Source organism: Coenobita brevimanus, chromosome 46 (genome assembly GCF_032717465.1).
Source record: "Coenobita brevimanus isolate Jiangsu-jjx chromosome 46, ASM3271746v2, whole genome shotgun sequence".
Lineage (NCBI taxonomy): Eukaryota > Metazoa > Arthropoda > Malacostraca > Decapoda > Coenobitidae > Coenobita > Coenobita brevimanus.
In genome coordinates this window covers 15,283,935-15,306,170 of record NC_136999.1, presented here as the reverse complement: position 1 = coordinate 15,306,170, position 22,236 = coordinate 15,283,935, and the positions used below count along the sequence as shown (strand labels likewise).

The following is a 22,236-nucleotide window of genomic DNA, read 5'->3' as shown; positions in this document are numbered from 1 at the left end:
CAACAAATGTACAGTCATGAGACTGTACGGTATTCATAAACTCTTAGACTTAACTTTTGTATCAGATTGCCTGTATGTATGGCTGCCTTTACTCATACAGCTACCAAACACTTCATGACCAAATTAGAGTCAGCAGTAAAGTGGAAAAATACAGCAAAGCAATATCTCACTGATAAAAAGTTAACGGTTATTGACAGTTCATTTGCGCAGAAACTGGGTATAATCCTTTTGAAAAATACTACCTTAATTTGATTCTAGTTAGGATCCAATGACAAGGACAGCATGTTAGTTTACTCAACTGATAGAAAAAGTGAAGGCTGTGTATTAAAAAAAATATATATATATTTGAGAACACATCCCTGGCATAGGGTCGTATTCTAAGTTGCTTTGATGATTTTGTGATTTATTTAGCACATTGCACTTCAATATCCTCTTGTACCTTATGTTATGAAAACTACAGTATGTCAGTATCAAAGCAGTAAACATAACATAGCATTACAAGAAGGTGGATAGATATGGTAAATCAGGGTATGAGAAAGAGAGTTAAGGAAGCTGATGAGGCTAGGGAACTGACAAGAGATCAAGCTGAATGGATGAATTTTGTGTGGAGAAGTGTATGAGAAAGGTTTGGCAACACTTTTTAACTTGACAATCATTGGATTCACTCTGTCAGATAGAGAGATATAAAGCTACATGTGGACAGGGCACCTATCAAGTGGAGCCAGGATTCTGAGGGCACGGATTGCAAATGAATGTGTTTGTAACACATTTCATTAGACTAATGTTGATTAGTTCTCCCACTTTCATGTTCTTTCCTTTCCCTGGCTTTCAGTACCCTACTTTGCCTCACCTGCTTGTGGAAAAAAGAGGCAGGATGATGAATAATACAATACACTGTCGAAGTCAAATATGCAAAATATATCACTAAGGATAATGTGTAAAGAGGCCTCCACTGGAGGGACTGCACCAATGTCATCAGCTCCAATGTATCACCATTGTGATGGGAGAATATGGTAAACATTGAAGTCACAATACATGGAGTTTCTGACAGAAATAATTTTCATCATTTCTGAAATTTTGTGGTAGGTGGGGGCGCTCACCATCCACTCACTCAATGTAGTGAGGCTGGTCACGCTCATCTTAAATGTCAGGACCAACTTGCCTAGCCCCGGGCTCCTATGCTCCTCATGGGGCAACACAGGATTGGATGATGTATGTATGTATGATTTCTGAAATTATTAAGACATTGAATTTGGTCCAGAGCTCCAAATACTATATGTGCAAAGATGATTTTCAACAAGCAGAGAAGGAACATTTTGCAGAAAATATAAAGTAACTGAGGAAGATCATGACCAAGTAATCCAATGAATAGAATGTGCATCCTGGGATATGTTACCCAGGCATTGTTGTCTTGTGTTCTTACCAAGCCTTTACACAGTTGATGGTTTCAAAAGTCTTGAAGCTTACAGTCAGATGGTTTGTGGATGGGCCCGAGATATTTATCTCTATTTATAGCCAGATACACAGATGATGGTTTCAAAAGTCGTGAAGCTTACAGTCAGATGGTTTGTGGATGGGCCCGAGATACTTATCTCTATTTATAGCCAGATGCCACAATCCCATAAGGGATTTGTCTTTGATTTAGCTGTTTAATGGGGAGGGACACTAACCTTCTGCCAACCCACTTGCTGACATGTAGGGAACATGTATGGGTTGGTTATTTGGTTACCACCCATTGTTTAAATGAATTCCTAACTTACAGGAAACCATGGAGTCATAAATAGTTAATGGGAAATGTGTAGTTGGATAAGTTAGCCTTTAGCATGGTACCTGTTAATAATCCAATGGCCATATGCTCAAAGGACAATTTATGTACTATGTGAATGTGGGGAACGATATGTGACGAAAGTATTAGCAACAAGGGAAATGATATTCTCTCCAGGACCTCTTCTAAGTTAGTGGTAATTTTGGTTCAGCTAACCAATACCTAGGCATTCCTTGTCTCACTCAGTTTTAAAGTTTCTTCACCCAGATTTCAAAAACCTTTGGTTACAGTCATGTAGTATTCCTCGTGTCTATCTCAACCATGCCTATTATGACATATATGGACACAACAAGAACTCACCAGTTTTAGACTATACGTGCAGAGAATGAAAAACTGCTGCACTAGGTGGGCATCTATACTTCGACTGTAATGTTGGACTTAAGGCTTGATGACAATAGATAAATCCTCTGTACCACTTACGGCAGTATTCTAGGTGGCATAAGGAGACTTTGGAGTTCCCCTTCCGTTGCGATTCATTTTGCATAGTGCACCTTAGCATTCTTCTGCATGTTATATATAACATTTTCATATCGACTTCTAGGTGGCATAGGGAGACTTCGGAGTTCCTCTACCATAGCGATTCATTTTGCATAGTACACTGTAACATTCTTCTGTATGTTATTTATAACATTTTCATATCCACATTCTAGGTGACACACGACACTTTTTGTCACCCATTCCTTAATTATTTATTTTTTACAATGCTTTCTGACATTCTCTTGTATATTACTAATGTCACTTTAATACTGACATAGTTTGCATTGATAACAGTTGCCTACAAGAAGATATTGAGGTATAATGGGCAGAATAAATTACTAAGGAGGATGTGTTAGGAAGTCTCCATTTACTTAATGTGGCACTTATAACTGGGCCAGCCTACTCATAGTTGCTGGATAAAGTGACTGAAGGTATTGGAGGCTCACCATCCTTGTGCTCGTTTGGAGGGTGACTGCTTGTAGTTGTAGCAAGGGGCCCCAGGCAGGGGATCTGGTGGTGAGCTGAAGGGGTCAGTGTGAGGTGGTGAGCGACGCACACATGATGAGCTGTAACTGAGGTGGTAAATAGTTAAGTTAATAAGTAGCACACCATCACACTTCCACAACACTACACCAACACACTTCCACACTACCATACCATGACATTAACCCGCCCCATCCCGACCACTTTTCCACCACTGACTCCCCCCAATCCCGACCATTTTAGGAAAAAAATTTTTTTTGGCTCAAACCTTCGCTTTTGGTGAGAAACATCGAAAATTCATAGAGAAATCACTCACCTGAGGTTTAAAATACTCGATACAGGTAGGAGTACCTCTTTACATTACTGGGTTTTCTATCAGCCTGGCACCAAAGAAAACGAGTTCTATGGAAGGATATCTACTTCATACCACTCATAAACGGTATTTATTTATTTACTTGGTACGAATTTATATGTAGTACGAGAGTATATTGGTTTTCAAGCAGTAATATATGCATTATAAGCATTGTTTCACTCACTAATACCTGACCTTTTTTTGCCACATTACCTGATCATCATTTCTAACTGTTTTTTCCTCTGATGCTATGTAAAGTTTGTCCTCCACATTGTCATTGATTGGAGAATCATTCTGGCCCTGAATTTTGTACCGTGGCATGACATGGCTATACTGGCCAGGTCACTGATAACAGGTGAATTGCTGAGACAATGGCATGCAGGGAGGGGGAGGAGGTCATGCTGGGTAAGGCATTGTCCCTGCCTGGCATCTTGTAGAGAAAGGTGTCACGTGTATACGTACCAAAAATCACTCGCGAAAATTGAAAATTGTGCAAATTAAGGACCTTGCAATTTTTTTGCGTTTATGTACGTCGACGGGATTGGCAGTGACAAAATGTGTGGACTTTAAAGAACGTCGACAGGACGCCACAGGTTAACACACCATCACATCACACTGCCAGACCATCACTGTACTGCACCATCACACCACCACATCATCACAGAACCACACCATCACACTACCATCACACTACCATATCACACAACCACACCATCGCACCATCACAATACCACACAACCACACCATCACACTATCTATCTCATCATCACCTGACTGCACTATCACACTACCACACAGCCACATCATCACATGATACTACCACACAACCATATTATCACACTACCACACTATCACATCATCATACTACCACACAACCATATTATCATGCTTCCATGATATCAAACTACCACACAACGACATCATCACACTACCACACCATCATACTGCCACACCATCACACTGCCTCATCATCACATGACTGCACTACCACACAACCACATCATTACACAACCACACCATCACACTACCTCATCATCACATGACTGCACTATCACACTACCACACCATCACACTACATACCATCACACTGCCATATCATCACTCTGCCACACCATCACACCATACCATCACACCATGACACAACCATACCACCACACCATCACACTGCCACACTGTCACATTGCTACACCATCATACTACCACACCATCACACTACCACACCATCACATTACTATATTATCACACCATCAAACCATCACACTACCACATCATATGATACATCTTCACACTACTGCATCATCTCATGACACATCATCACACTACCACATATCTCATGACACATCATCACACTACCACACCACAACCACACCACACTGTCACATTACCACACCTTCACACTACAACACCACATCGGTATCACACTACTATACCATCACACTATCACACCACCACACTGCCACACCACCACATTACCACACCACCACATCATCACACTACCACATCATCACATTGCCACACCATCACACCAAGAGATGGAGTGAAGTAAGATTCTGAAACAGACAAAGAAAGGAAGAGCCCAGATAAAAACTGCCATTACCATCATCATCATCATCACCCTCACCATCACTGCTGACATTGCTACTGCCACTGCCGCATCCACCACAAACATAATAATAATAATGATAATATAATAATAATAATGATAGTGGTAGGTGGTGGCAGCCATCATCCACTCACTTGATGTAGTGCTGCCTACTTCTTCCTTAGCCTTTATCATTCTTTTTCTGTGCCTGCCCTCCTCTCGTCCTATTTCTCCCATCTTTCCTGTCACTTCTTAGTGCTTTTCTTTCCGTTTCAGGTGGCTTTACATTGAATGACAAGCCAAATGGTTTCTTGTAAGCCAAGAAACCATTTACAACACTGGGTGGTAACCATATAACCAAACCATACGTGCTCCCTACGTGTCAGCAAGTGGGTTGGAGGAGGGTTAGTGCCCTTCCCCGTAAAAAAAATAACTCAAAGTCAAATGGCCACCCCTTTCAGGATTATGGCGTCTGGCAATAGATAGATAGAGCGTTTCGTTTTGTTTCGTTTTTAAAGGCTCCAACATGCTTGCATGCGTTGGCCTTGGTCACCTAATGGCGGCTCTCCATGCTGCACAATCTATTGCAGCCTCCCTGTTCAGTCCCCTAACCCTGAGGTCACACTTATTGACCTCGTCCCATGTCTTTTTCAGTCTGCCCCTCACAACCCCACCCCCAATATTAACACTTCTCACCTTCCTCACCCAATTATCATCCCTTATCCTCTCCACATGTCCAAACCATCTCAATCTACCTCTCCTCATCACAGCATCAATACACTCCAGTCCCAGCCTACTTCTCAACTCTTCCATCGTAAACCCAACCCCCCCAGACCTTGCATGCAGGGACGCACTACACATCCACCTAATCATTGTCATTTCTGTACATCTGAGCCTGCGAATATCCTCCTCCTTTACTGCCCAGGTCTCACTACCATACAGCATTACACTCCTAACACATGCTGCATACAAAGACCCCTTAGCACGTAGGGAGAGTCCTCTCAATCTCAGGAGAGGCAAGAGTTCCCTGAACTTCTTCCAACCACTTCTCACCCTAGCCACAGAGCTAGCTCCAGCCCCACCTCCAGCACACAACATATCTCCCAAATAACAAAACTCTTCCACACACTCAAGAGATTCACCAGCAGGTTCAATCCTTTCATGTCTGACAATCTCCTTCTGCTCTCCCCGGCACGCCACACACATAAAATCAGCATTATCTTGCAGTCTACCTCTGATACCACTACATCTCTTGTGCACCCATTTATCACAAATACCACACAAGATGGAATTACTTCCCACGCCTTTTTGGCAAACTGCACATGGCCACTCTCCCTCGTCTTTGACAGTACCGCCACCAACCCTAGATGTATTCACTTTTGTGTTATCTGCATTTACTCTCAAGCCCTTGTGCCCCATACCATCTCTCCACTTCCTAAACCTTTCCTCAGCCTCTCTTTCCTTCTCTGCAATCAACACCAAATCATCAGCATACAACATCTCCCACGGGAGTCCGTTTCTGAAGTCACTTGAGAGGGCTTCAGGTACCATGATAAACAACATGGAACTCAAAACTGACCCCTGATACACACCATTGTTCACGGAAAACTCATCACTCACATCTCCATTCACTCTTACCTGGGTGCGAGGACCCACATACTTAGCCATAACCACCCTGACCAGCCACTCCTCGAAGCCAAGCTTTCTCATTATCCACTTCACCACCTCTCTGGGGACTCTGTCAAAGGCCTTTTCCAAATCAACAAAACAAAATACAGATCCCTTCTCCTACCAATATATTTTTCCTGAAGCTGTCGAACAATGTATATGGGATCAGTGGTCCCACTACCTGGCATAAATCCAAACTGCATCTCATCAATATTCACTCTTTCTCGAATCATACCTTCTAAAACTCTCTCCATTACCTTCATTATCTGATCTAAAAGCTGTATACCTCTATAATTTCTTTCCAGGGCATCACCCTTCCCCTTATACACATTTACAATTACACTCTTCAGCCAATCATCTGGGACAACACACTCATAAATAATCATATTTATCAGGTCAGTGACTAACTTCACCCCTATATCTCCTGAGGCCTTCAACATTTTGGCAGTCAACCCAGACACACCTGCTGCCTTCCCCACCTTCATCCTGCCTATTGCCTCACTCACAGTAGCAGCATCAATCAAAGGCCAAGGGCCAAACACTGGATCTGCTGGCTCCAAACCTTCCCTGTCCCAGTCAAACTCCTCATTCAACAACCGGTTATAATGCTCTCTCCATGCATCTTTAATATCCTCACTGTACACCACTATGCTTCCTTCATCATTCTTCATACACTGCTCACCTATAATATCCCAATTATCCCTCTTCATCTGATTTGCCACCTTAAATACCATATTTTTCCCTTCCCCATGATTTAGGTTATCAAGTAAAAGTCTTTGTGACTCAGACTTCGCCCTATATACCTCTCTTCTAGCCCTGCACTTGGCAGCCATGTATTACTCCTGGTTACCACCCCTCTTCCATTCCCGGAAAAGCCCTCTTTTCTCCTTAACTGCAGCTTCTACACCCTCATCCCACCACCAAGTTACTTTATGTCTTGGTGGTCTTCTTGTCCAACTGCATATTACATCAGTAACTCTCAAGAGATTGTTCTTGAGGGCTCTGTACTTTTCATTAACGCCTCTGTCTACAGCTCCCTGTTCAGCCACCACCCTCCTCATCTCGCTATAGAAGGCATCCCTTACTACTTGGCTTTCCAGCTTCCATATTTTCCTCTTAGGTACATAAGTCCTCTTTTTCATCACTCATTCTTTAAGCACCATATCACAAATCAATAGTTTGTGCTGCTGCACACACTCCTCACTTCCTATAACTTTAACATTCCTCACTAACCTCCTTTCAGTCCTCCTAACCAGAAAATAATCTATCTGACTGCTATTTCCCCCAGACTCGTATGTAATTAACCTACTGTCTCTTTTCCTAAAATATGTGTTGCACACAATCATGTCCGTTGCCTCCCCAAACTCGAGTATCCTTTCCCGTTCTGCATTCCTTATACCATATGCACATCCCCCATGTACTCCTTCATAACCTTGTGCTGCTTCACCTACATGACCATTTAAGTCCCCTCCCAAAACCACTATCTCATCATCCTGCATACCACCTACTACACGTATTAAATCATCCCAAAATCTATCTTTCTCTACTTCATCTAATCCTGCCTGTGGAGCATATGTCGATATAATTGCAGTTATCTTTCTACCGTACAGGATTTTCACTACCAATATCCCATCGCTTACTCTCATAACATTCATAACATAAACCACCCATTTCTCAGCAACCATCACACCAACACCCCCATATCCGTCTGTCCCCCCCTGCCAAAACAACTTATAGTAACAGTCCTTCCCAACAATATTTCTGGCTGATCCACCCCTGTACCGGACTTCCTGCAAACATGTCTCATCCACCCACCTCCCACTGAATGCCTCAACGACTTCCCCCGCTCTTTCCCTCAAACTTCCCACATTCCATAATAATAATAATAATAATAAACATACGTCAGTGTCCAGAATGGTGATCCGAGAGGCATAGGTGAGTCATCATGAACCCAGGCCCAGGCATTGATATCCAGGTCAAAGCGACCACCCAACCAGTAGCTCGAAGTCAGCCCTGCGAGGAGGAAACAGCCATTAATTATTGGTTTGTAATGGAGACTTTATAAAGCCTCTACAGTAGCAAATTATTCTGCACATTACACTAGGGAAAAAGCATGAATTATTGGGTCATGCTCAAGATTTCATAAAACATTTACCATAGCAACTTACTCTGCACATTACGTGGGACAGCAGGCTTGAGTTATTGGGTCACATTGGAGATTTCATGAAGCATCTACCCTAGTGACTTATTCTACACCCTACTTGGAGCAACAGGCATTGATTACATGATGCCCTGTTATGTGATAAATCACTACAACGATAATTAAAAAGTTATACCCTGTCTCAGTACAATGTTAAAGAATTAATCGTAATTTTGCTACAACGATATTTTTGACAGCCGCCTCTGAGAATCTCTTGTGGACGAGGTGATTCACACAAGGCAAAATGGCCACCTATACTCGGTTCCACGGAGTCTGACGCACTGATTTTGCCAGCCGAGGACAGGTGGATCTGGTAACACTGAGCGACGTACTCGGGCGGTGATTGGTGGATTTCGGTTGTTTGAATGTGCACCAAATTGACTTTGTATTCCAACCAAGGCCCTCAGTGATTTGTAAGATACCGGATTATACAGATACAAATTAAAGCATTGATATCTTTAATGATAAATATGTGCCTTTTAAATTACTAGAGATAAACCTGAACGACAATGATAACAAAAAGTAAGTAAAGTCGCGACTGGACGCAAGCGGACAAGTCAGCGACTGTGGTGGGAATTCAGACGTTCATAGCAAGGTGGTCCCGAGGTCCTGTGAAGGCTTGAATGTTTTTCCCACCACTACTACACAATGTCACAGTCTACAGTCTCCACCATGCCCTTCATTACCTCATCTACTAATATACAACCTTACCCTAGATATGCTTAGCTTAGCTTCTAATGATTATTTGTGTAAGCGCGCGCGCACACACACACACACACACACACACACACACACACACACACACACACACACACACCTCACTGGGGCCAATACATGCTATTCTATTTTCAATACATATAGTGTACATACATATTTTCATTACCTTCATAGGTAACAGTACCTTTAAAAATCTGCATTTGTTTGTATTCAGTCAGATTCAGTAGAATTATTTCTTAATGAATAGGTTTGGTGTTTGATTTTTACTAACATTTTCGTATCATAAGAGACAGACATACAGACGGCCACCCTATCCCTGGTCACAAAGCATCCTTAAGCATGTATCTCTGCCCCCTCGACAAAGAGTCGGGAAAGTAATGGATTACATCATTATAGAATGAACCGAATTTTTGTTAATGGTGGAAGAAAGGAAAGTAAGATAAAAGCAAACCCCTTGAGAAAATAATAGTTGAACTCTGCTGCTATAATAAAGCCGTGTGCAGTGTAAACGAAATCAAACATAATGAAATTAATTTAAATCAGTCGCTGACTTGTCCGCATGCGCCCAGTCGCGACTTTACATACTTTTTGTTATCATTGTCGTTCAGGTTTATCTCTAGCAATTTAAAAGGCACATATTTATCATTAAAGATATAATTGCTTTAATCTGTATCTGTATAATCCGGTATCTTACATATGAATGAGGGCCTGGGTTGCAATAAAAAGTCAATTTGGTGCACATTCAAACACAAAGGAAATCCACCAATCACCGCCCGAGAACGTCGCTCAGTGTTACCAGATCCACCTGTCCTCGGCTGGCAAAATCAGTGGGTCAGACTCCGTGGAACCGAGTATAGTGTTTACATTTGCTGTGATTGTAGCGTTTCACTCTAGTCTGTGCGTGAAAGGCCACTGAAACGCCACTGTTATCACCAGATAACAGTGCAAGTGCTTAACAAATAGCACAGTGTGCAACATTAAGTGAAGTGATAGTTTTTTATGCTTGAAATACTGAAACTTGTAACTTGGAAAATGAGTCAACCTAACATAACCATCATCCCCTTTTTAGGCCTCTACACATCTGACTGAGCCAAGATTCCCTCCCAGTGTTTACATTGGCTGTTATAATTGGTATGCCCTCCCATTGTTTACACAGGCTGTTATAATTGCCTTTTATTTTATTTTGTGCATGAAAGGCCACACTGAAACACCACTGTTTTTGCCAGATTACAGTGCAAGTACTTTACAAACATTGCAGTGTGTGATTTGTTGGCACTGGAGATTTCTTAAAGCCTTATTAATTTTGTAAATTATTCTACACATTATACTGGGGAACATGTGTGAGTTACTGGGTCATATCAGAGATTTTGTAAAGCCTCTATCATAGCAACTCAATACATTGCACTGGGGAACAAGCTTAAGTTGTTGGGCCATACTGGAGATTTAATAAAGCCTCTGCCTTGGCAGTTAGCTCTGCACATTACACTATGGAACAAGCATGAGTTACTGGATTTTATTGGAGATTTTGTAAAACTTCTTCCTTAATGATTCGTATGCACATTAATCTTCAGTATCCTCTTGTAATTTATTTATGCAAACTTTGTTGGTACAGTGGTAAAACCATGAAAAAAACTATAAGAGAATGTTAGGCTGTAGTATGCATAAGGAAAAGTTGCTATGAAACCCATCATCCTTTCACTTGATGCAGTGCTACCTTCAGGTGACTACACTGTGTAACAAGCCAAGTGGTTTCTTGTAGACAAAGAAACTATTTACTATATTGGGTGGTAACCCTTTAACCAAGTGGCCTGTGGGTGGAATGAGGTCATAGAATGAGACCTCAGGGATAAGGGCCTGAATAGACAGGCTGCTTGAGACTGAGCAGAGTGGAGAGCTGCCATTAAGTGACCAAAGCCAGTACATGCAAGCCTTTGTAAACAAAATAAAACATGGTCTAGTTAGTTAACATACTCAGCCAGATGTTGTTCATGAGGTTTTACATTCAAGAAATGGCTAAGTTAATTGGTCACATAGTACCACTGAGGAGAAAGAGACAGGGTCTCTCAGCTTAAAAGTCTGAATAAGGAGCTTTGCCATCAGCCCCTGTGCCCTTGATATGGCAACAAAAGATGAAGCATAAGTTAATAAACATGCTACATTACTTGGACCTATATTCTCATTAGTTAAGGAAGATTTCTAACACTGCCTGCTAAACAATTTATTATATGTACTATGCCTTACTATCATCCTCTGTGTTATGTAATTCAAGTATTGACGTATTCTGTATTACTGACATAGAAAAGAATATTAGTCAGTTGTATTCAAAACTAAGTTGGTTAGGAAGAGGTGCTAGGGAGCCTCTTTAACAGACAAGACTATGAGCCTTGCTCTTGAAAAATATGGGAGGTCTTATGTTATACTGTACTCTTTTTAGTTTAACTTGGCCAAAAAATTGCCACCACTCCACTTGAATGGTGAGGTGTAACAATAGTTAACATCAGAATGTTTTGCTAGTTGTAAAGAAATGCTGTGGAAAGGATGTGGACTGTAGTATTGTTTTTTTTTTCTGCCACTGAGCTACATAAAAGAAGCATCCAAAGAAAAAAAATCAGAAGCTAAGTTAAGGTGAAAAGCATATGCAGTACCGTAGTAGCTTAGAAGGCCATTATTTGTTTTACATCTGTTCCTTAGCCAATTGTTTTGCCCATTTTACCTTAATGCTTTTGCCTCATGAGAAATTCTATACTCTTTTCACCATACACTGACCTATAATTTCCTTCTCTCTTTGATCCCGTGAGAAATTCTATACTGTGCTCACTTCAACTTGACCTAAAATTTCCTTCTTGCATTCATCATGTGAGAAATTCTGTACTCTCATCACTCAGCTTGACCCAGAACTTCCTTCTTGCCCTTTTGAATACCTGTACCAAGTTTTAACAAGAGATTATACCAGATTAAGATGCAAATCATGACAAAGTGCTTTAGAAAGGCTATAGAGCCATAATATTGTATTTTTCTGCTACTCGTCTAATTAGAATAGGCATCCAAAGGACAAAAAATTTGGCCATTTTAAGGTGGCTTAATTATAGGTGTTTTACTATCCACAAATGGTTTTCTTTAGGTCAGGAGTGGCCTCTTTATTAAAAACTTAAAGTTCACTTGTTGGTTATTTACGCATTTTGATGTGGTGATAGATTGCATAATTACAGACAAGTCCATGGTAATACTCTTGGGGCTCAGTGATTCACTCTCATTTGAATACTGTATAAGTATCTGGCCTTTGCTGGGAGAGAATACCTGTATCAATAATAGACTTGTGTTGACCATTGGAGGGTTAAATATGACAGTATTAACACTTTGGCTCTTGTGACTCACTCTTAGCTGAATGAGTTCATCTGATGTTAGCTTGAATAGGATGTTAAATTTTGCACCAACCATGAGTTACTGGAATCAGTATTAGCATTCAAGCTCCTAAGACACCTGTATCTGAATAAAGTAGTCTGGCATTTGCTGGAATAGAATACTAGAGTTGTCCCAACCATATGAGGGTTAATGGTACCAGTGTTAACACTGAGGCTTCTATGACTTACTCACCTGAATGGAACTCCCTTATGTTAGTTACTGTACATGGAATAGATTACACTGGCTTCTCTGACCATGGGAGTGTGAATGGTACCATTAACATTCATGCTTCTCTGATGCATTCTGTTGAATAAAACTGTCTGTCTTTGTCTTGGATAGAATACTAATATTGTCCTGACCATGACAGTAGAAACACTGAGGCCCTATGATAGCTCAGCCCAGCCAGTTGAATATAACTGCATGGTGTTAGATGGAATAGAATACTGCCCTATAGTTGTTTTGACCACAAAATGGTTAATGATGCCAATATGGACACTCAGGCAACTATGATTCACTTAGTTGAATATGATGGCATGGCATTAACTGGAATATTATGTTAGAGTTGTCTCTTTTTATGTCATTGAAGTCCATAAGCTATAGAAAATCCATTGCAATGTCTTTAGTCATAACTTCTTGAGAGATTGCAGTGTACAGACACTTTATTTACCTGCAGTCTTCATGTAGTCCAGCACAGCACCATAGATCCCTGCGTTGCTGAACTGTGCCAAATCACCATAGATGGACTGACAGAACTGCCTGGCTTCAGCCCATGGAACCTGTGATATGGGTCCATATTCTTGTAAGTTTAGTTGGTAGGGTCTGTATTCTTGTAAGTTTAGTTGGTACGGTCTGTATTCTTGTAAGTTTAGTTGGTACGGTCTGTATTCTTGTAAGTTTAGTTGGTAACATTGGGAGTTAGCATTTCTAAGGTGAATATTTTCATGAATTTAAGACTCAGGGCTTTCAAACACCTCTCTCATGGGGATTTATCATTCACATTACCAGTTACCGTGTTACTGTTTTACTGTATGTCATATGATTTTAATGCTGATAGTTTACATAAATATCATACAAAGGAATATTAATATACCAGTTGTAGAAGTAAACTGGTAAGGAGGTGTTATGGCCTTGCCACATGGAAGTTAGAGTCTGATGTATTCTGACCCAAATTGTTGATCATTAAGGTTGGGGTAAAATTTTAAAGATGCACACCCCATTTCTTAGAGCCACGTTCTGAACATCTTGTTTCTTGGTTCCAGACGTAATGATGGTGACAGTAAGACACTGAATGCCTGAAACCGGTTGTTATCCAGTTTTTCACCCGGTCTACTAACTCACTCACTTCGAGTAAATGTTGCATAGAGTATAATCTCACTCACCCATCAACTCCACCCATGATAGGTCCCCCCCAGTAGAAGCCTCTGAGCAGTAACTCTTCCCCCTCTAAGTATCTTCTGATGTAAATGATTAACATGCTTCAACCATGAGTTTCATCTTCCTCTTGGTCTCCTCCACCCTGGGTTGACTTTTTCAGTTATTACCCTGTCAGCAGGATCAGCCTCAAGGATATGTGCAACATGTTTCAACAACTAGAATTGGCATTCATGTATTATCTACAGCAGGAATTGGCATTCATGTATTATGTGGGTAATTGGCCTTGATTCGGTCTCATACAGTAATCATTCATCATGCACCTGATTGTACCAAAAATACTCCTTTGTACCAAAGGAGTCCAGATGTCATTCCAAGGCGCTACAGTATTGTGTGTCCACGTCTCACAGCTATAAAGGACAGTAAGATTGGGAGTGCTTGCACCTTTAAGATTCAGATTTTCATCCTTCTGCACAGATGTTGATAACATGAAGTTTTTGAATTCAGTGAATCCATAATGCCACAGACCAGATCTATGTGATGAGAAATATCATCTGACCTGCTGTTGTTATGGATCAAACTATAGCACTAAGTTAATATTTATGAGACATCTGTGTCCTCACCACATACCTAATCAGGCTACTGCATTCAGTGACTAGCAAGCCACTAAATGCTTTGACCATGGTCTTGCCCCAGGAGACCTTTAGTCTCACTATCTTTGCGTTCTCCTGATATGCCTTGAGAGCACTCAGGAATGTGTCCACAGGAACACTCAGGGATGTGTCCACAGACTCTGCTTTGATAACATCAGCAGCAGCAAAGTCAGAGTTGATAACATTAAAATTCCCAGTTGTTTCTCCACAGTGACTCCATTTCACCACCTAGTCCAGTATGCAATACATGCATGTGTTGAAAAGTGGGTGTGTAAAAACACATCTCTGTTTCACTACCAAAAAGAAATTGGATGTTCCTCCTTTCCTCCCTTTCCCACACTTAGCATTCCCAGTGTTTGAATATACCAGCTATCATAATCCCTGTGGGGATCCCATGGAGTGACAATGGTTACCATTCTGGCGCTCAGTTTACTGACTTAAACATCTTGAGACTAACACAGGCTGGTACAGTCCTCACTGGAACTCATGACAGTGTTCAGCTGAAGCTCATTTCTTGGGGACCTGCCATCGACAGCTGCTCAGCGTACTCAGCTCAGCAACCCCTACATTCACCCATCCTTGACACAGCCATCCAGCTGCTGTCTGAACAAAATTATTCTGAGAGAGGGGTCTGGAGTGGATCTTCTTCAGGGCTTGATAAGCAAGTTGAAGACCATGTGCATGCATACAACCCTCTGCCTCATCAGTGATTTCCCTTGCAAACCTCTCCTTGTCTTATTTTAGCCAAACTTCTTGCTTGATGAGACAGAAATTTTTGCTGCTTCTGATCCCCTACCAGATTGACAACTCCTCCCAAAAGTTGCAGCCAGCATCCATGGTGAGACAAAATCCCTCCTTGATCTGGGATGCTCTCCCACTGATTCATCAGCTAATGCCAGTGTAACACACTTAAAGGTATCGTTACTGATTAATAGTGTCCTTAACAGTGCTGAGCACCTCAGCCCTCTTTGAGATTGCCACTGCATACTCACAGACAAACTCCATGTCCCGAGTTTCTCAAGACTAAACGATTTTTGATGACTTCCTGGAATTCTGCCAATTTTGATTTGCTGCCCCAGAATACAGCAAGTTTGTGATCAGTAGCAAAGAACTCTACACTCCTGAAAAACCTTGAATCTGTAGGGTGCTTTACTGAGCACTTTCCAGAATGTGGTCAATCTCCTTATTAACCCCAATGACTCTGGATTATAGTGTCTAGCAGTGAAGAATAGGCCACTGGAACCAGAAACCAGCAATTTTCATCTTACAGGAATTTGCTAAACCAGAAGGTATTATATTCCTCATTCCAGAATCATATGGATCTGCATATGCCTCAGAGCCTTCCCTGCAAGTGCCACTAACTTCATTGAAGTCCATGAAAACCAATAATATGGGTATATTCCACAAAAGACACTGTTCCATACCTCAGCCAAGTTCTGTGTAGAACAGCTGTCCTTCAAGATCACTCATATCAGTAGGAGCATACACTGCAATAGGAGAAATGAAGCCCCAGCGTGTGCGTCATCCTCACCAACATTATGCGATCATCAGCCAAGTAACATGTTTTCAGCTGAGGAGGCAAAACAAACAAAAATCACCACAGCAACACCTCTAAGATGGGTACAGTAGTATGTGTACCTGTCACTACTGATCTTGCCGTGGCCTGGCCTCCTCTCATAAAATAGTGCTGTTACACTGTCCCCCAGTTGCCACAACTCTCCTGACAGCAGATGCGGTTGTTCATTCTCCAAGAGTCTTAGAACATTCCAAGTCCCCATCTGAAGTGCCCTCTGACAGTCAGATTACAGGGAGGAACTTCAGGCTCGTGTTTCTCTGTACCACCGCAACATCCATTAAAAACAGGATAGGGATTGAGGTGTCCCTCCCTTACATCAGGTGGCTAGGGTCCTAAAGGCTGTGCCTGACAACCATCACAATATGTGCCAGACTAACGGGGTTTACATGACTATACAGTTTGCATCAGAATATGCTCACTTCAGTGTGCTAAGGCCCTAACGTCTCTTCTGAATCAGTTTATATATACATGTGACATGTTAACATTCTGTTGTAAGATGTATAAGGGATCTGGTAATATTTAAATAATATAAGTACTGTAACATGTAGGAGATACATAACATGTAAAATGCAATATAAATTGCTATGGAAGCTTCCTAAGATTATGAGACCACGAGATTGGCACATAATACAGCAATGATTAAGGATCTCAAAATTTGTATTAATGTTGACTGCATGTAAGGTGTAGATAAGAAAAAATGAAAGATAGGGAGTTCTCATATTTTGAATTTTATCATTAACAAATTACCATATTTTGCGGCATATAAGACGCATTCCCCCCTCCCCCCCCCAAAAAAAAAAAAAACAGAAAAGTCCCCATGCGTCTTCAGAGATGAATGTCATGAGGTTAGACTGGAGTTAGCTCTAGCTTTATTGAAAACAGCCACATATGCAGGTACATATCCTATGAGCTACCTGTAATTGGTTGGATATACAGTAAAAAACATTTGCTTAAACTAAAACTGTGGATAAATTATGAAAAATAAGATGCACATGAATGTTTACTCGGAAGATTTAGGAAAACTTCAAGGACAGCCACAACATTGCGTTAACATACTAGCACTGCTGGCACCTTTGCTGGTGAATATACCTGAAAGTCTTCAATGCAAGCATTGGTTTTTGGGATGAACGATTTTTAAAACATTTTCTTGGCCTTCCTTTTTTGTCATTTTATATTCTCTTTGCATGAATCATGCTGATGCTTTACATGCAATCAAGAGACGAGGACAAATCCAACTGCTTATATACTGATGGTGCCGCCATCTGGTGTCTGCTGATGAATATAAAGGGGGTATCACTTGATGCCTCATATGAGGTTTGCCAAGGAAACGGGAGTAAACCGGCATGATATCATGGTAAATGTCGACAGTATCCCTGGCAAACTTGGAAAGCGTTTGGACGGATTCTCGTCCATCATACAAGGTAGAAAACAGTTTGAGCAACTAGGTGACTCAACAGAGAATATTTCATGTTTTAGCTTTGAACATCTAACCTATCATGCAATACTTAATAATATTTTAAAGTAAATATTAATAATTATGAAAGCCTTAGAACAGTGATTCTCAAACTATGGGTCGTGAGAGGAATTTTGATGGGTTGCAGGGACATAGACAAGGCCTAATGCATTCAGTGTATTTTATTTACTTAATTGAAACTATTAGCATGTTCATATTAACTACAACAGGCTATATACCAGTTACTCTCTCTCTCTCTCCCCCCCGTTTCCTCGCTCGCTGTTGCAGTGGGGGGCTTCGGAGATGCCGATTGGGTCTTGATGGGTGGGGAAGCTGTGGTGGGGTCTCTACTCTACCCTCTCCCCTCTCCTTAGGTCCCTATCGCTGCCTCAACTAATTTTGCGAGGTTCATTTCCTTATCCTATTGCTTCTTCCTCTTCCCCTATCATCACCAGATAGTGGAGGCCTTTGATGATGATACTAGTCTCCGCCCCTTTTGTCATCTCGGATGAGACTACTCCCTCCTCACGTGTTTGCCGTGCATGGCGACTCGTATATTCCCTGCGCCCCTCTATCTGGGAGATGAGTCCATCGTGGGGCAGGGTGTAGTTCCCTGTGGTGGGCAGCACGCTCCTTTGGTAGGGGGGTTGGGGTAAGACGGGCGGTCCAGTGTGGCCCCGCTGGGCAAATCGGCTGGCCGTGTGTTGACTCAGTCAACCTCGGCTAGGGTCAAGTGGGCACCGTTTGGATTGGTCCACGGCTGCCACTTCACACCAACCTGTGTCCACATATACCTCTCCCACTATCCCTGGGGCTGTTGGGTGAGTTGAACCCAACATCAGCCTCCCCTCGTTGGGCTCCGTGGTGGGTCGGGGGGTGGGGTGATGAAGTGTACCATTTTGTTGTATGGATAAAGTTATCTCCTCAGACTTGATTATGGTGACGACCCAGGACTCCCTTTCGACTATGGCCTCGAACTCTTCCCCTCCTACACGTTCGATTGCTTTGAACACCCCATCCTTCTCACCTACTGTGTCTTCGACTCCCCCAGCTTCTGCTTCGTCTATTTCAGTCAGCCCTTCTACTATCGTCACACTTCATCCTTACTTTCCTCCTTCACCTCCTGCCTCTAATCCTTCCATGTCCTCTGTTTCCCATTCCTGACCTTGTCCTTCTTCCTATATCCCTGTCCCTTCCCTCACCTCCTCAGTTTTTGGTGCGCAGACATGGGCAGAATTTTTCAACGTACAGTAATCACTCCAATATCCGGAGTAATAGAGCCATCGGTAGGTTCGGTTATTGGTTTCGTCCGGATATTGGGCCCCAGCTTATGGACTTGTACTTATGGACCCTAACTCAGAGAAACACATATACAACTCCCTCTGGACATGCATAGCACCTATTTAACACCCAAATCACACCAATAAGGCACATAAATGACTGAAATAAATGCAAAAGAAACATAAAATGGGGGTTTAGAAGTATGTTCATACATTAATAAACATTCTGGTACTTATGGACCCTTACCTAGCCTAACTCTGAAAAACACATTCCTACTGCACATGCATGAGGTAAGTTTAGTATGGAAAAAAGTACAGTATGAAACATTCTGGTAAGTATAGTATGAAAAAAAGTACAGTACGAAACATTCTGGCTACTTACAGCAAGTCCCTGGCCACCTCGATGAATAACCGCCTCCTCTCGGACTCTGACAGTAAGAACGATTTCCTGAAGCACTTGCAGTACACTCTTCCTGAAGTCTTGCACTGAACTTAGTCAATAACACACAGAAGTCCGTTCTCTTCACAGTGTTCACTTTAGTCCAAATAATGTTCCAGTTTAATTTAGTGTTGCACATTAACTTTTCCCAAGTTTTTATTATTTTCCAAAGCCAAAACAAAGAAGGTTAGTTACATTAAATTTTGTTTCCACTGAGTCTTTTCTCTCATTTCGAAAACCTTAACACAACACACCGTTTTTTTCACTGCATAACACTCAAAATTCCCGTGTGGTCTAGTGGAGAAGTTCTTGCTGTTTATTCACTGTCAGAGTTCGAGAGTATCACTGGCAGGCGACCAAGGGGTGCATCGCTGGGTCGTGGTGATGGCGTACCGACTGCAGAAGACTCTGACGAAAGCCGCAAACTCACGTCGAGCGGTGACTCCACTGTAGCTGATGTGCTGGGCTGTGGCTTGGAGCATGAGGGCCTGTCTTGGGGAGGCAACGGAGTGGAGCCAGGGCTTGGCACAGCAGGGGTCACGGGCCTGAAAAAACTGTCAGTCGTTGACTGACGCAAGGACCGGCGATTCTGGCGATTGATGATGTGCTGCCTGAAAGCATGCACTTCCTCCGCGAGTCCCAAGGGCCCCATCTCCCTGTCGCAGTCCGGGTGTTCCAGGTAGTCTAGGACGAACTCTAGATGTTCCCGGAGTGTGCTCAGCTTGGGCATGGCTGGAGTAGTGTCCTGCTGAGAGGAGTCCGCATCATCGTCGCCTTCGTCGTCGGAATCTTCAAGTTCGGGACTGACACCAGCAACCGAAGACGCGATCTCGATATCAGACAACGTCTGATACCCAGGATCGCCCTCGTCGTCGTCCAACCACTCACGTACATCGTCCACATCAACAACGTCGCCGTGCGTACGTAGCCGTGCATGGAAGTCATCCATGTCAAAGCCCAGAAAATCGTACTCCACATCTGTTCCGAGAAGCAGATGAGACCAACCATTTTCAAGAGTTTTCACAGGGACTTCCTTCCATGCACTAGCCCAGTTGTACAGTGCAGACTTGATGTCGTAGCAGCGAAGGTTTTCCAAAGTCTGCTTGCCTCAAGTGTCACGTCCTTCCCTGCGCTCGTCCTCGTCCTCGAGAACAACCATCACCTCGTCCAGGAACTTCCGACGGTACAGGCGCTTTGTTGCCACGATCACTCCTTGGTCCATGGGTTGAATGAGAGGAGTCGTATTAGGTGGCAGAAACATGCACCTAATACGGCCATTCTCAGCAACCAAGTCCTTGTCGCACGGGTGGGCAGGTGCATTGTCGAGCAGAAGGAGAGCCTTTACCTGGTCGCGAGGGATTCCCGGTGTCTTCATCTGGTAATGGATGACCTCCTTGACGAAGTGACGGTGAAACCAGTCTTTGAAAATCACAGCTGTGAACCATGCTTTCAAAGAATGGTACCATACGACAGGAAGGACATCCATCACCCCACGAAGGCACCGAGGCTGCTTTGCACGGCCAACAACAATGGGCTTAAGCCGGTGCATGCCGTTAGCACTGGCACAACACAAAGCAGATATCCATTCCTTAGAAAGCCTGCGGCCAGGTACACGCTTCTCCGTCTCCTCGGCTAGAGTGTTCGTTGGCAGCGAGCGATAGAATAGGCCAGTTTCGTCTGCGTTATAGACTTGACTGAGAGTGAGGCCCTCCCTGTCGATCAAGCCTTTCACCTTGTGCCGAGACTCGTCAACTCCATCCTCGTTAGCATCCAATGCTTCGCCATGTGCTTTACGGTTAGTAAGGCCATGTCGCAACTTGAACGCAAAGAGCCAACCTTCGGATGCCTTGAAGTCTAGGGCGTCGTGAAACCTTGCAAACTTCTCAGCAGCAGCCTTCAGCTCCGTTCCACTTACCATCACACCAGCTGCACGTTGCTGTCGGTACCAAATCAACGTGGATCGGTCGATTTCTGCAAACTTGGGGGTTAACATAACCTTCCTTTCCACGTTGCGTTTGCTTCTCGACGAGAAGTCAGCCGTGTACTGCATGAGTTTGTCTCGGGAACGTTTGATATTGAACAAAGTCGACCAGTCCAGGTTATACTCGCGGAGAATGCGGGAAGAAGACCAACCTGCATCAACTTTCTCTAATATCTCCCTCTTCTTTTCCAGAGTCAACACCACTCTCTTCCTTTTCTCAGGTGGCGGGGCCATCATCACACACACTAAGAGGAGGGCCGAGAGCAGCAGAAGGCCTTGCAGCAAGTATGGCACCACCACAAAAGCAAGCACGTGGGCAGCCATTGTGAAGGGCGTAGGTCTAGTCGCGGTGAGAGACAGGCGGGAAGTGGGGAGGATGCAGCGGCTCTCTATCGGACATCGGAGGAATGACGAACCAAAACAATGCTCTCCTGCAGCGCACGCGGCAAGTTCAAATTACGGACGGCAAAAAATCGATTTAAAAATTTTTTTTTTTGGATTTTCGGACCATTTTGGGAATGTTGGATCCCAGGACGATAAGTTCCGGGTAGTGGGGATGTTCGGTTATTGGGCGTCCGGATATTAGAGTGATTACTGTATATAACACAACTGATGACCTCTCACTCTACCTCTATCTCCTTCGACAAGTAGGCAGGGATGTCACCTTCTTGGTCCATCCAAATGGTTCCCACCTCCTTGTCGTTCACAGTGCTGCCCAAGCTGAGAAGGTTACATCTCTGGTCAATAATGCAGGACAACCCATCTCCGTGTCCCTAG

At 42.9% G+C, this 22,236-nt stretch overlaps 1 protein-coding gene across 1 annotated transcript in view; it reads right to left on the bottom strand.

Annotated features, from left to right (window-relative positions):
• The window catches only part of LOC145398632 (uncharacterized), a 69,129-nt gene that overhangs the window by 13,032 nt on the left and 33,861 nt on the right, over positions 1–22,236 (bottom strand). Inside the window, exons 4-6 of the mRNA XM_080271441.1 lie at positions 13,374–13,482; positions 8,289–8,400; positions 2,749–2,874 (exon numbers count right to left, since the gene is read on the bottom strand). Of these exons, the coding sequence (XP_080127567.1) occupies positions 2,749–2,874; positions 8,289–8,400; positions 13,374–13,482 (347 nt within the window). The remainder of the gene's footprint in view (positions 1–2,748; positions 2,875–8,288; positions 8,401–13,373; positions 13,483–22,236) is intronic.